This window comes from Kogia breviceps, chromosome 12, assembly GCF_026419965.1.
Source record: "Kogia breviceps isolate mKogBre1 chromosome 12, mKogBre1 haplotype 1, whole genome shotgun sequence".
NCBI lineage: Eukaryota > Metazoa > Chordata > Mammalia > Artiodactyla > Physeteridae > Kogia > Kogia breviceps.
The window spans coordinates 13,441,445-13,455,856 of NC_081321.1; the positions used below are offsets into that span (position 1 = coordinate 13,441,445).

The following is a 14,412-nucleotide window of genomic DNA, read 5'->3' on the forward strand; positions in this document are numbered from 1 at the left end:
AGAGGAGAAAGAAGTTAAGACTGTATCTAGGGATGGAAAAACTGCTGATCACGAAGAGACTTTTAAGATAATAAAAAGACTTTAGCATACTAGCATGCTGATAGATGACTGAATACTGAGGGAGATAATGCTGCTGTCGGCAAGTGGATTTTCAGTAGGAAAAGGAGTCCAAAGGGGAATATTGTCTTTGGATTGATTCATGAAACTCCTGTCATAATTGAAGTGGACTTATTTTTCTATCACAGGAGTTTCATGAATGTCTCTGAAGTCAATACTCCCCCTTGGACTTTAATATTGTGAGCCCTGATGGAGTTTTATATTACTCATGGAATTATTTCATTTGCTAAGGAGAAACTTCAAAACAATTGTTTGTATTTACTCAACATATTTCTTTCTTGCAAGCTCTTTTATTTCTAATTAAAGTTTTTTTGTTTCCTTGTATGCTTTTTCTAGGAAAATTCCTATCCTTTTATTATATCATCTAGGAGATATTTGGAGCAGAGTCAACCCTCTCAGTTACATAAAACAAAGAATGGCATATTGTTGGAAAACAGATCTAAATCCCAGTGAATCACATGAAAAGCAGCAAAAGCACCAAGAATTTCACTCTGTAAATCAACCTCTTTTTCCTAGCCACACCGGTCTGGGTTTTGATCATGTAGTAGATGAGATCAGTAATAAAATCCCACTCTATCAGAGAGAAATTGAAGAAAACACCATTTCTGTGCCCAGTGCACCACACTGGGACTCAAAAAGGCATTCATTAGATGAAGCACAACAAACATCCTTGAATGAATTCACTTCTAAAAGCACAGAACTCTCCTGTCACCAAGTTAATAAAACAGGAGTAATTGGTTTTAGGCATTCCATGCTACCAAATCCTCAAAACATAAATATAGAAAGCTTTTGGGGAAACCCCATAGGAAAATACCAGGGTGCTGATGATTATGGATTCAATATTTTACCTCCATCATCCACTAGTGCGGATGAAATTAATTCACGGAGTGAACTGGATAACTACCATATAGGATTTGAATGTAGCATTCCTCCTATATATCCATCCTTCTCAACTGACTTGATGCCAAAAGAAGAAAATAAAAGCAGTAGAAATATGAACATTGTGGAACCATCTCTGATGCTCTTTAAAGGTTCTTTTCTACCCAGGACCTGGGAAAGTACATGGCCAAAGAACAAAGAGGTATGTGTCATATATGTCAACCTAAAAATATGAATCTGAAAGAATCATTCAATAATGTGCTGGGTTAATTTGGTAATGAGAGTAACTAATCTTAATTAGGGGAATGTATTAATATTATCAATACTTTTGAGGAAAAAAAAACTTATTCACAAATTCTGTGTTCCTGAATTAATGATTTTTTCTAAAGAAAGAGAAAAATTTTATAATATTTTTAAAGTTCCAGTTTCATCAAAACTAAATAAAATGTTATAGTATTTACATTTTATTAGATAAAAATATCACAGTTGGAGGTTTAAATGATAGTATTTTCTATACTTATTGTGTCGTTATGCACACATGGAAACATACATACATTTCATTACATTTATATTTTGAGTTATATTACCATGAATTAAAACTTCATATCATTATTGGGAGGAAAAATGTCCTTTTACTCAGAGGCTACTAAACTATACTGTTGGCAGGCAACTTCTTTTGGGAACATTCCAAGAGTAGGAAATTAAGTAATCATTGTGCAATTAATCCTGATGGTTTTATTAGTAGTTTTCCAATCATTTAGTAACCACAGAGGTTCTTGTATAATATTTGAACATTTCTCTGCTTATACAGAGTCTAGACACAAGTGAAACCAGAATTAAACAGTAAAATGATGAAACATTATTTCAGCTGTAATTTACAGGATTAGACAAGAGGATTTTTCATTTATTCAACAACTATTTATCATATTCTTAAACTTTATATGATTAGGCATAACAAATGCAAAGAAGAAAACGCATAATATCTGATTTCAGCAAAAGCATATTGCTGAAATTAACCTGCAAACCAATAATGGCAACACAGTAAAATCACAGACAGAATGAGTTCATAAGAGAAGAAACAACTAATTGTGTCAGAGGCACTTGCAGAAGAGGTAATACCTCAAATTATCTGAATTAAAAGTGCATGAATTTTAGGAACCTTTATTTCTGATCATGACAATGTAACAAGTACTAAACTTTCCCTTACCACTGAAAACAACTATGAAATTAGACAAAATATATGAAGCAACTGATTTCAGGATTGAACAACAGCCAGTATAGACATCAATCCTTAAGAGAGGGGAAACAGCGAAGTGTTGTTATGATCATCCTGGTGTCTTCAGGGCTCTTTCCTGCTGCTAGGCAGACTAGTGGAGCCCAATTTGAGCAGAAGTATCACTAAACTGAGGAGGCAGAGACTGCAGTTCCGGGCTGCAAAGGAAGCTGTGATTTGTAGGGCAGACCACAGAAGGAACTATGCAATGCATGGGGGTCAGGAGTCTATGTGAGATTTACTGCAGATTGTTGGCCAAGAGGTTGTGTTCACCACACACAAGTTGAAGTTACGCAGTGCCAAAGTTCTGACCCAGCGAAGGAAGACACTGAGCTGAGAACTTCAGGCATTCATTTGAGATCACACAAAGCTATCTCTTAAGAGTAAAAAGTGTGCTCTAAAGTAAATGCTCTACCTATTAACTTACATGTGGCCCCACAAAAAATAAAATCGAGGCTGACAAGACCAAAACGATCTTAACTGCCTGCCTGCCAGAGAAAAATTGCACACTTTGTAAAAACAATTCCTAATGTGTCATCTACAATATCCAACATTTAATAACAAATGCACAGATGCGTAAAGAACAGGGAATTCTGAACCATAATCAAGAAAATAACCCAGTGAATAGAGATTCTGTGATTGAACAGATGTTGGAATTAACAGATAGAGACTTTAAGGAGATTATTAAAAGGATGTTCAAGAAGATGAAGTAAAGATGAACATAATGAGTAGACAAATGAGGAATCTCAGAAGGAAATTAGAAACTATGAAAAAACAAAGACTAATGGAAAATTTAGTAATATAAATATAGTATCTGTAGTTTAAAAGTCACTGGGTGTGCTTAAAAACAGATATAAGATGACAGGGGAGGCCTTGCAACCATCAGTTGCTTGTGCCCTTCTGATCCCATACCTTGGTGCATTCAGTTCCCTACCCCCTCTCGTCGATTGTTGCTGCACTTTGAGGACCCGCCGCGACCGGCGGCAAGTGGCGCCTGAACAGGGACCTGACAAGAGGGATATCTGAATCTCGGTAGGTGAATCCCCGGAGTGAAGAGTGAAAGTGTGGCCACATAGTAAAGTTGATAGTAACTCGGGGCAACAGTCAGAAGTAAAAAAATATAGGACAAAAAGTATCCAAGAAGCGACCTGAGATCACTGATCAAGAGAAGGAGTTGTCCACCAGTGCTTTCCAGGCTTTCACAGCTGGAAATTATGATGTCTATCTGCAACATCTTGCCTGCCTACAAGATATAAACAAGGACGATTATAAAATAATTTTGAATATGGCAGTAGCTGAGTTTCTCAAAAGTAACCAGACAACAACAGATAGTTTAAGACAGACACTTAACCAATTGAAGAATCAGGTGCACTCGGCTGTTGAAGAAATGGATGGACTAGATGATCTTGAAAACAGTATGTTGTATTACAATCAAACAGTCATCCTGTATCATGTCTGACAGTATACAGAAGCCATATCCATTGGTGAAAAACTTTATCAGTTCATAGAACCTTTTGAAGAAAAATTTGCCCAAGCAGTGTTTTTTGCTCGTAGAACTGTATATATTAACCTACCAAGCTGAGAAAACTTTACATCTTCTTGCTGTTCTAGAAAAAATGATTTCACAGGGCAACAATAACAAAAATGGAAAGAATGAGACTGGTAATTACAGCAACAAAGGTGGGTCTAATCATAAAGCTGAAAGTGGAGCTCTAATAGAAGCTGCAAAGTCAAAGATACTATTTTTGTGTTGAAGTATATGTAGGAGGACAAGGGACTTTACTGGCCGGCCATAGTTTAAAGGTAGTTAAAGCTGTTACAAGTTTGAAGTTTCCCTCCTTTTTTCCTTCTGATTTTCCCCAATCTGATTTTGAATTCTCAAATCTGGGGCACCTTAAATTATAATAATGGTACCATTTTAATTTCTTCAGTTTCTGTTACTAATAATAGTTTGGTTTTTTATAAGCATTGGGATTTTGGGAAGTTTGCATTGTCTTATTCTTATCAACCGGTTATTACTTGTGTTACACCCTCATATGCCTTGCTAATAGGAGATTTACAGATTGAGTTTACTTCTGGTTCCTTAGGATATAATATAACTTGTCAGAATTGTATTTTTAGTACTTGCATTCTGCCTATGAAAGGAACATTTTCTGTTATGATGTTAAAACAACCTTCCTATGTAATGCTGCCTGTAAATATTTCTGAACCATGGTATCATAGTACTAGCATGCAAGCTTGGCTAGAATTATCTGAAGCTTTAAAAAGACCTAAACGATTCATTGGAATATTAATATGTAGCATATTAGCCTTAGCCGCTTTAACAGCCATAACCGCTACCGCCGGTTTAGCATTAAGTAAAACTGTACAACAAGCACATTATGTTAATCAATTGTCTAAAAATACCAGTATTGCATTAGCATTACAAAGTCATATTGATACTTAACTAAAAACTGGGGTTGATGAGTTAAAAAATGCTCTCATAGGTTTAGGAGACCAAATTATGGCTTTAAAATTGAAAATGCGTTTGATTTGCCATGCTAAATATACTTGGATTTGTGTGACTCAACACGCTTAAATGAAACTGACTGGGATTGGAACAAAGTAAAAATGCACTTTTTAAGTGTATGGACTGATGGACACATTAGTTTGAACATACAAAAACTTAATGCGGAAATACAAGCAATTCAAGAAGCTCATCTACAAGACGATGGGCCCCAACAATTAATTCAAGGACTCTTGGATCAGCTTCAGTGGTTAAACCCAATGCTTTTGGTTTCAAAATGGACTCACAGGATTGATTACCGTGGTGTCATGTGTACTGTTGATGTTAATTGCCTTACCTTGTTTATTACGCTTTATTGTTGGCCGTCTCGCTGCTCTTCATCAGGAGGTGTATGGGTTGAAATTGCATTATCAAGCTTTAAAAAATAAAAGAGGGGGAAATGTGGCGAGCATTGCCCTCTGAGGAAGGCGCCATTAAGACCCTCATAAGCCTCAGGGCCTGATTGTACTCTCCTTGGTATGCATCCTGGACTTTATGGGATGAACGTAAAAAAGGAGATGGCCTTTGGCCAAATCGCTCCAGGAACCTGCTCAGTTACTGGGAGTCCCTGGTTGTTCCCTAAAGCTAGGAAAAGCAATCCTGGAGGGGAAATTGGTGCCTTTGAGGGAGAAGCCGAGAAGCCAATCAACCAGCTGATGCCGATAAGGCGTGACTAAGCCGAGAAGCCAATCAACCAGCTGATGCCGATAAGGCGTGACTAAGCAAATTCCCTGCTTTAGGGGTATATTTAGGGGTATATATACGGCTACGCTTTGTTATTAAACTTGCCTTGCAACCATCAGTTGCTTGTGCCCTTCTGATCCCCCCCCCCCAAAAAAAAAAAAAAAGATGACAGGGGAAAACAATACTTGAAAGAAAAAGAATAGGGCTTCCCTGGTGGTGCAGTGATTAAGAATCCACCTGCCAATGAAGGGGACACGGGTTCAAGCCCTGGTCTGGGAAGATCCCACATGTCACGGAACAACTAAACCTGTGTGCCACAACTACTGAGCCCATGAGCCACAACTACCAAAGCCCGCGCACCTAGAGCCCGTGCTCCACAATGAGAAGCCACTGCAATGAAGAGTAGCCCCTGCTCGCCACAACTAGAGAAAGCCCGCACACAGCAACGAAGACCCAACACAGCCAAAAATAAATACAAATAAAATAAATAAATTTATTTAAAAAGGAGAGAAAAAAAAGAAAAAGAATAGAAATTACCCAAACTGAAGAAGAGAAAATAAAAGAATTATATAGTGAGCAGGGACTAAGAAACTTAGGAGATACGGAGCCTAATATATGGATAATTTTGGAATGCTAGCAGGAGAGGAAAGGAAAGGGAGAAAAATTCATTTGAAGAAATAATGCTCTGAAATGTTCTCCAACTGTGGTATAAAATATCGAATTACAGATTTAAGAAACTCAATAAATCCCAAACAGAATAAATGCAAAGACAACCACATGTAGACATGTTATACTCAAACATATGAAGACCAACGGTGAAAAGAACATCATAAAAGGCAGAGATGGGGGGAAAAAAATTTCAGGCAGTGGAACAACAATCTGAATTAAAGCATTATCTCATCAGAAACGATGGAAGCCAGATGACAGTGGAATAGCATTTTTAAAGCTCTATAAAAAAGAAAAGAATCCATACTTCTATAACTCATTGAGTACATGCTTGAATATTTAAAATAAATATATTATCATATAAACAAATGTTGAGAGAAATCAGTCAGCTCACATGCACACAAAAAATACTGAAGTCAGTCCTTGGATGCAAAGAAAATGATACCAGATGGAATATAGAAAGGAAAAAAGAGCAGCAAAAATGGTAAATATGTTAGTAAATATGAAAAACTACTTTTATCTTAATTTTTTGAAAGACAGCTGACTGTTTAAAGCAAAAAAAACAGCATTTCATTGTCAGAGTTGTTGTATATGTAAACAAAAGATAAAAGACAACAAGAGAATAAAAGATGAAGGGAGGGTAAATGTTATCTGCTATTGGAAATTCTTACATTTTAAATGCAGTGGCACAATATTAAGTAAACTGTGAAATATTTACGATGCATATTGTAAGTTCTAAGCTAGTATAATCACTAAAAATATAGTACAAAGAAGAAAAACTAAAAATCCAACAGAGAAATTAAATGAAATGGGATAAAAAATCAAACTGCAAAAATCAGGGAAGGAGAAATAGAAGAACAAAATAAAACAGAAGAAACAACTAGAAGCACATATGAACATGGCAGTCTTAAATCTAACAATATCCATAAATATACTAAATATATTCCAAATAAAAGAGAGAAATTGACAAACTAGATAAAAAAGAAAGACTTTATTTTTTACAAGAGTCAAGTTTGAAAAACAAAGGCACAGATAGGTTGAAAGTTTAAAAAAAATAAAAATATTTAACATTCAACCAACAAAACAAAGCTGTGTGTGTTTATTAATATCAGAAAATGAAGCTTAAGGCAGGGTATTATTAGAGAAAGAAAAGTGTCATTTCATAATAATAAAACAGTCAATCAGGAAGACATAATAAATTTAAATGTAGATGTACCTAATAATGGCTCCAAAATACATAAAGCAAAATTATTTCTTTAACTGAGCCGTTTATGGATTTATTCACAAGAAGTGAAGCACATGTCCAAAACACACTTGTATATGAAAATTAATAGTTTTCTTTACACTACCCCAAAACTACAAACAACACAACTGTTTATCAACAGGAAGATGGATAAACAAACTATGGAATATTCATGCAACAGAATACTACTAATAGGCAACTAAAAAAGATGAACTATTGATACATATGACAACATAAATTTTAAAACATATATCATTTAAAGGAAAGAAGCCAGAAACAAAAGAGCACATTCATTAATCTATATGGTGATAGAAATCTGAATTAACAGTTACCAAATAGATATTCAGATTGACAGAAGGAGATATGGGGGAACTTTCTAAAGTGATAGAAATGTTCTATAATTTTTGATTGGATATTAATATTCACAGTTGCATACATTCCTCAAAACTCAAATTATATATTTAAAATTTATGTATTTTTCCATATGTATTGCTTCAGTAAATTTTTTAAAAATAAAATTAAAAACATAATGGCCTTTTAAAACAAAATAAAAATTTTAGAATTGTATTAATCTTTTCTCCACACCACTATTTTAATTTAACAGTTTTTATTTTAAGCTGACAGGTTGTTCCATTCAGCTGGTTGAAGTACCTCAGGGCAGTAATAGAAGTCTGGCCTCCTTTTGCAACAAAGTAAAAAAGTAAGTGTTGCTATTCTATTAAACTTAGAAATTTCTGTACCTGCATAAATTTGTCTATTTTGACATAATGAACTGATTAATCTTGCATATAAAATGTTAAAGCTCTATAATTTTTTAACATAGTTAAAAGTATAAATTTATGACAAATTAGTTCATTAATCAACTTCTGGTATTGCTTTGGTTGTTTATAGTCAAATAAATTTTTCCCCTGAAAATTTGACTACAGACGAATGTTTTATAATTTCAGTCTTGCCCTTGCTGTTTGTTGATCGCTTAGTTTGCAGTGAATTAATTTCTCATTTAATGGCACATAAGTGACTGACTTATTTGGCTCTGTCCCAAATTAGCATAGATTTATCCTTTTTACCTGGGCTATACTATTTAGAATGATAAGAGTACCTTCTGCTCAATAACTCAATCTTACCCTGAATGGGTTGCCAGAATGTTGAACAAATGCATGGGTGTTTGTCCACTGAAAAACAAATTTGATCACAAGGGGATTCCAGATCCCAAATCCCCTTTTTGCTAATCTAAAAAAAGAACTTATAAAGGTACATGCCTCTTTAAAGACCAATATCTCATTATCAATTAAAATTTATATAATACCATCTCTTCTATTGCTAAGATACCTGAAAATTTTGAAAAATTATTGCACTTACATTTTAGTTATCTTGATTTTTATCCTTTTTTGGCTGTTTTAAATATAATAAATATACATATAAATAAACATTAGCTTATTTATCAGCTATAGCATCGGCCTGCTAAAGAATCATTTGGGATTAAAGATTTGAATAATTTATTTAATCACTACCTTAAAAGGCTATCTGAATGCCTAATAACTAGTCAGTGCATCACAGATATTCAAATGAAGAACAAGCAAGAAACAAAAAAGCAAAGTCAAGTTAAAAAAACTTATCACCATATTGGAAGAACCGAAAGGCACACGTACAAAATACAAAACAAAGCAGTTCAAATCTGTGAACCTATATTCAATCTTTAATTAATTTCTTGCTCCAGTTCACAGAAGAATATTTTAAATGGCACTTTGGATTCCTAATTAGGATCTTTACAGATATCAATATTGATTCTGTCAGGAATGGGCTACCCACTGTAACAACATGACAAGCATTGCCAGGAACTTGACACTTTAAATCTAAGATGTGATCATTTCTACCCTCTAAGCATAAAAAATAGCTCTGTCAATATCACAAGGTAATACCTGGTATAGCTCCATCAAAAAACACTTATTATTAGTCTCTCCCATCACTTTTTTTTTTCAAGAGAATGTAATATTCTTTGATGAAATCTTCTTGTGAATGCAATAGTGACATGAAAATATTTTATGTGATGGTTTGTCAGTCGTTCATGGTACATTTTTAAATTCTTAAATGGAATTTTTTTCCAGTGGTTTCTTTCAAAGTAACCATGAGTACTAAAAAAGACAACCAAACAATAATAAACTTTAAAGTAGTAAAAAGAAGATAAGGGTTATATTTACACAATTTTTTGGTTTTCTATAATTTTTGTTGACAAATACTCATATAAAGACAATTAAATTTATATATGCATAATTATTTTGTACACAAACACACTATTCACTCAATAGCAAATATTTTTGAGGACCTAATATGTGCTAGGTGCTATCCAAAGCTCTTAATTTAAAAGAAGACAGAACTGAATTTGAAAACCAAGTTTCTTAAGAGGGTCTCCAAAATTTCTAGAAAGCCATATAGAATGGATTTATATGTCCAATTTCATCAGTGTTTTTTTTTCTAACATTTAAATAACCTTACCTAATTCCCACCATACACCCTTAAAGAGGCTCTCTAACTTGTGGGATTTGGTTTCTTGTTGTGATATACTTTTAAGGAACATCTCTCAAGAAATATGTCATATTTTTATTAAAAATACAATAAAATGTCATAGCACATGAAAAAAGTTTTTGGCCCAGAGTAGATGCTCAGCGAAGGTTTGGGAAAGAATGGATCATGAATTTACATTTTAAATTTAATTCTCCAAAATGGTAGAAGGTTAAATCATGTATGTATACATTGAGTAGTACCTTATCATATGGTTGAATGCTAGATCATAAAGCTCCTCAATTCAGAACTGGAGTCCAAACCTTTGTTGTAGGGTATAACAAGGAAGAGTGGCCCCATACCTTTATCCTAAGCAGTGGTTCTTGAACTGCAGTTCTGGAGCAGCAGTAGTATTGGCTTACCTGGAAAACTGCTAAAAATTGGGTGGTGGTGGGGGGGGATCCTCCACATATCAACTGAATCAAAAACTTCGGGGATGGAACCCAGAAAAAAAGGTGATTTTGATACATGCCAGACCCATTGGGTGCATACACACTCTTCCATTTGTGAGGTCCCTCAAGGAAGGGATGTTTTGGTAGAGTTTAAGGGCATAGAGATACAGCTACTTCAATGGGCCTATACTACTTTAATGCTGCAAAAACAGTTAGAATAAATGCCAAGGATGTAATATATATGATACATTACATAGATGTATACACAGAATGCATAATTTTTCATTCAGGAAGAGCACTACAAAGCTTAGAGGTCTGCAAAATTAACAAAAAAAGAAAAAAACCTAGGACTTCATATTCATCATCAAAAGCATTTTAAATATCTAGTTACAAATAATTTTATGCTAAATTCTACATGTGGGCATAAAATATGGCTCTACAGGGATTCAGCTGTAATAATATAATGATAATTATGATACTTTACATGGATATATTGCTTTACATTCTACAAAAGTCTTTTATATGCCTTTTCTCTCATAAACCTTTAAAGTAGATATAAATATCCTCATTTGTGCAAACAAAGAAACTGGTCATATAATTTGCCTCTGACCATAAAACTACTGAATAAAAGGAGGAGATATGGGGATATATGTATATGTATAGCTGATTGACTTTGTTATAAAGCAGAAACTAACACACCATTGTAAAGTAATTATATGCCAATAAAGATGTTAAAAACATTTTAAAAAATTAAAAAAGAGTCAGTATTCATACCCAAGGCTTCTGACTCCAAGGATAAACTATTTTCCAATTCTCTGACTTTCTGACACAGTAAGTAATTGTTCAGAATGTACCAATGACTTCTAGGCTCAATTATTTATGTAAAAGCCAAAGATTTGTGTAAAACCCCAAATTTAAAGAAACTGGGCTGCCAAGAATGGTATTTACCAATTTGACACAAACAAGAGAATTTATTCATCAATAAATGAATAAATAATAAATGAGTGACTTCTGGCTTGACAAAGGCATGAGCCAAAACCAAGGGGAGGAGTTCATGCTTCAAAAGGCAATGTCAGTGAAGCAAGCAATCACTGTTAAGAGTGAATTTTCATGTTTTATAAGTGACAATGTATTCTTAATTGCTTCAAATGAGGTGCCCCAGGGAAAATGTAAAGACCAGAGCTTTACAGTTGCTTTTGGTTTAATTGTAATCTTTACCAATCTAGCCTAGCTAATAGCACTATACCACAAATCAGCTGCTGGTTATTTTCATATTTCAAATCTTCTATAGCAAACCCTGCATGAAGTTTCTTAAAATCTTGTCCTAAGTATTTTTTCACATGTATTTTTCAGAATAAGAGAAACGTACCATGCAGCTGACATTAATTCCAATTCGGGGAAGATCTGGAGCATGACTACAGCATTTCCATACAAGTTCTTTTCTAATACTAAGGTTAATATAAATATTTTTACTGATGACTCAACACAACAACTTCATTTTATGCCATATGGTAAGCAATCTCGCAAATAAGTATAAAAATCTACATAAAGCTGGTATAGCTGCCTTGAGTCCACAGGCTGAAGTCATTAAAAGAAGCAGTATTAGCTAGAATTTTGCCCTGAAGTGAAGTAAGAGGAAAACAGCTGGAAATCTTTTAACATTTGTTTGGCTATTGTTTTTTAGAACTCTCTTCATAGCTCACCCCAGGACACCTTATTTTCCAGCTATGAAATAGCAAATATAGCAAGTTTTTAGCATATTAAAAATAAAAGCTAAATTTCAAAAAGATTCTAGATAAAGACTATGTGTAAGTGACAATGGCTGTTACACAGCCTCTGTCGCCACAGTGAGAACTATAAGAGCCCTGTACAGCCCAGCATAGTTAACAGCTCTACTGAATTGGAGTCTCTGCATGGATCCCAGGTATCTGTAGTTTATCAAATTCACCAGATGATTCTCATTTCTCTGAAGTTTTAGAATCTCTTTAAAGTTGTTTAATATTTATTTCACTGTTACCATCAACCATTTTGCAAAACAATATTAGTTCTTCACACATTAGTTGCTACCAAGTTTCTGCGTATCAACTGTTGTTTCTTGACAAATAATGGTCCAATAATTTTTTTCATTATTATTATTATCACTGTATTTTGCTTATTTTCTTTCTTACTCTACCCAAGGCTCTGACTTAGTACAGATGACTGCAAACATAACAATGTTATGTAGGAATATTAGTTAGGACCGCCTGGTTTGAAACTAACAGAAACCAACTCCTGCTGATGTAAGCAGAAAAAAAATTTAAAGGTAACAGGGATTTCTTTTTTTTTTTTGTGGTATGCAGGCCTCTCACTGTTGTGGCCTCTCCCGTTGCGGAGCGCAGGCTCCGGACGCACAGGCTCAGCGGCCATGGCTCACGGGCCCAGCCACTCTGCGGCATGTGGGATCCTCCCGGACCGGGGCACGAACCCGTGTCCCCTGCATCGGCAGGCGGATTCTCAACCACTGCGCCACTAGGGAAGCCCAGGGATTTCTTATAGAATTTAAGAGTAGGAATTCAGCAAAGATTTGGGAATAAAACACTGATGTACAGGCAGTTCAAAATTCTTGTATGTCTCTCACCTCATCTCCTCTGTATAATTGCTTCTTATGTTTCTCTTGCTTTCTGCTGACTCATTTCCCTTACTTTTCTGCAACACATGGAAAGCAAAGCTCTCAAGCTTAAATGCTATTTGGACAGAGATCTAAAGAAAGTTCAACCTCCCTATTGGATCTGTTACCAAACTCAGGTTTGGCTGCTTGCTGCTCAAAAACCAATACTCAAGAGGCAAACGTCAATAGAAAGGAAAGGTGTTTTAATCAGAAAAGCCAGCAATCTGGGGAGAAGGTAGACTCATGTCCCAAGACCAACTCCAAAGATTCTGCTCAGCCATGACAGTTCTCAAAGGGAAAAAAAGGGGAGGAAGAATCTCAAGTGAACCGTAGAGGCAGGAGATTGGGTTATGCATTGTTCTCCATTCTGCAAAGGCAGGCTGACTCTCTCTTCAGATGTTATCTTGCCTGTGTGATATGCCTGCAGGATTGCTAAGGAGGCCATTGTGGGTAAAGAACTAGTCATTCTTTAACTACTTAATTCTTTATCTTACTTCTTTTTATCTAGGAAAAGAATCAACAGGTTAATTAGGTTCTTTCAAGGTTAGAGGGGAATAGAAATGGGCAAACAGGAAAGGGGCAGAAGAGCTGCTTTCAAATCCACTTTCAAATTTCTAAAACCAGAGTTCTGATTGCACAGCCAAGATCAATAGTGCTGTACCTTGATCCAATCAGAATGGCATCTGGGTTATGTTGACTTCAGCTGCTGGAGAAGAGGAAATAATTATGAACTAGGGAGACCACTCCTATTCTTCCAATTTATAATATTTAATTTCCAATATTAGATTTGGCAAAACAGAGGCCATTTTTGAGTTTTATAAGAAGTTTCAGTAAAGTGATTAGGTCATTGTGTTTAGTGTTAGAGATGTACAGTGGTAAAGAGAATGTCTGTGGCCTCAATGATAGTAAAAGGGTCTATAAGAAGAAGGGGGGGGGCTTCCCCGGTGGCGCAGTGGTTGAGAATCTGCCTGCTAATGCAGGGGACACGGGTTCAAGCCCTGGTCTGGGAAGATCCCACATGCCCCAGAGCAACTAGGCCCGTGAGCCACAACTACTGAGCCTGCGCGTCTGGAGCCTGTGCTCCGCAACAAGAGAGGCCGCGATAGTGAGAGGCCCTTGCACCGCGACGAAGTGGCCCCTGCTTGCCACAACTAGAGAAAGCCCTTGCATAGAAAAGAAGACCCAACACAGCCAAAAATAAATAAATTAATTAATTAATTTAAAAAAAAAAGAAGAGGGGGAGGAAGGGATGATTAGATGGGAAGGAGGAAAAAGCAGAGGAGGGGAGAGGACACATTTATGAAAATATACAGAGTAGCATAGGCTGCTATTAGGAGGAAAGCTTGTCTTCTGCCCATTTAAATTTGAAGAGGGGTTAGGCTGTGACACAACTGACAATAGAGAAAT

General features: G+C 35.5%; 1 protein-coding gene across 3 annotated transcripts in view; it reads left to right on the forward strand.

The window, feature by feature from the left end:
* Positions 1-532: 532 nt before the first annotated feature.
* PIK3C2G (phosphatidylinositol-4-phosphate 3-kinase catalytic subunit type 2 gamma) overlaps positions 533-14,412 on the forward strand; it is a 342,287-nt gene continuing 328,407 nt past the window's right edge. For 2 of the 3 annotated variants that reach the window (XM_059082718.1, XM_059082719.1), the window contains exons 1-3: positions 533-1,198; positions 8,025-8,107; positions 11,712-11,869. In XM_059082718.1, coding sequence (XP_058938701.1) covers positions 533-1,198; positions 8,025-8,107; positions 11,712-11,869 — 907 coding nt within the window. The remainder of the gene's footprint in view (positions 1,199-8,024; positions 8,108-11,711; positions 11,870-14,412) is intronic. The other variant, XM_059082720.2, reaches the window with a different exon arrangement.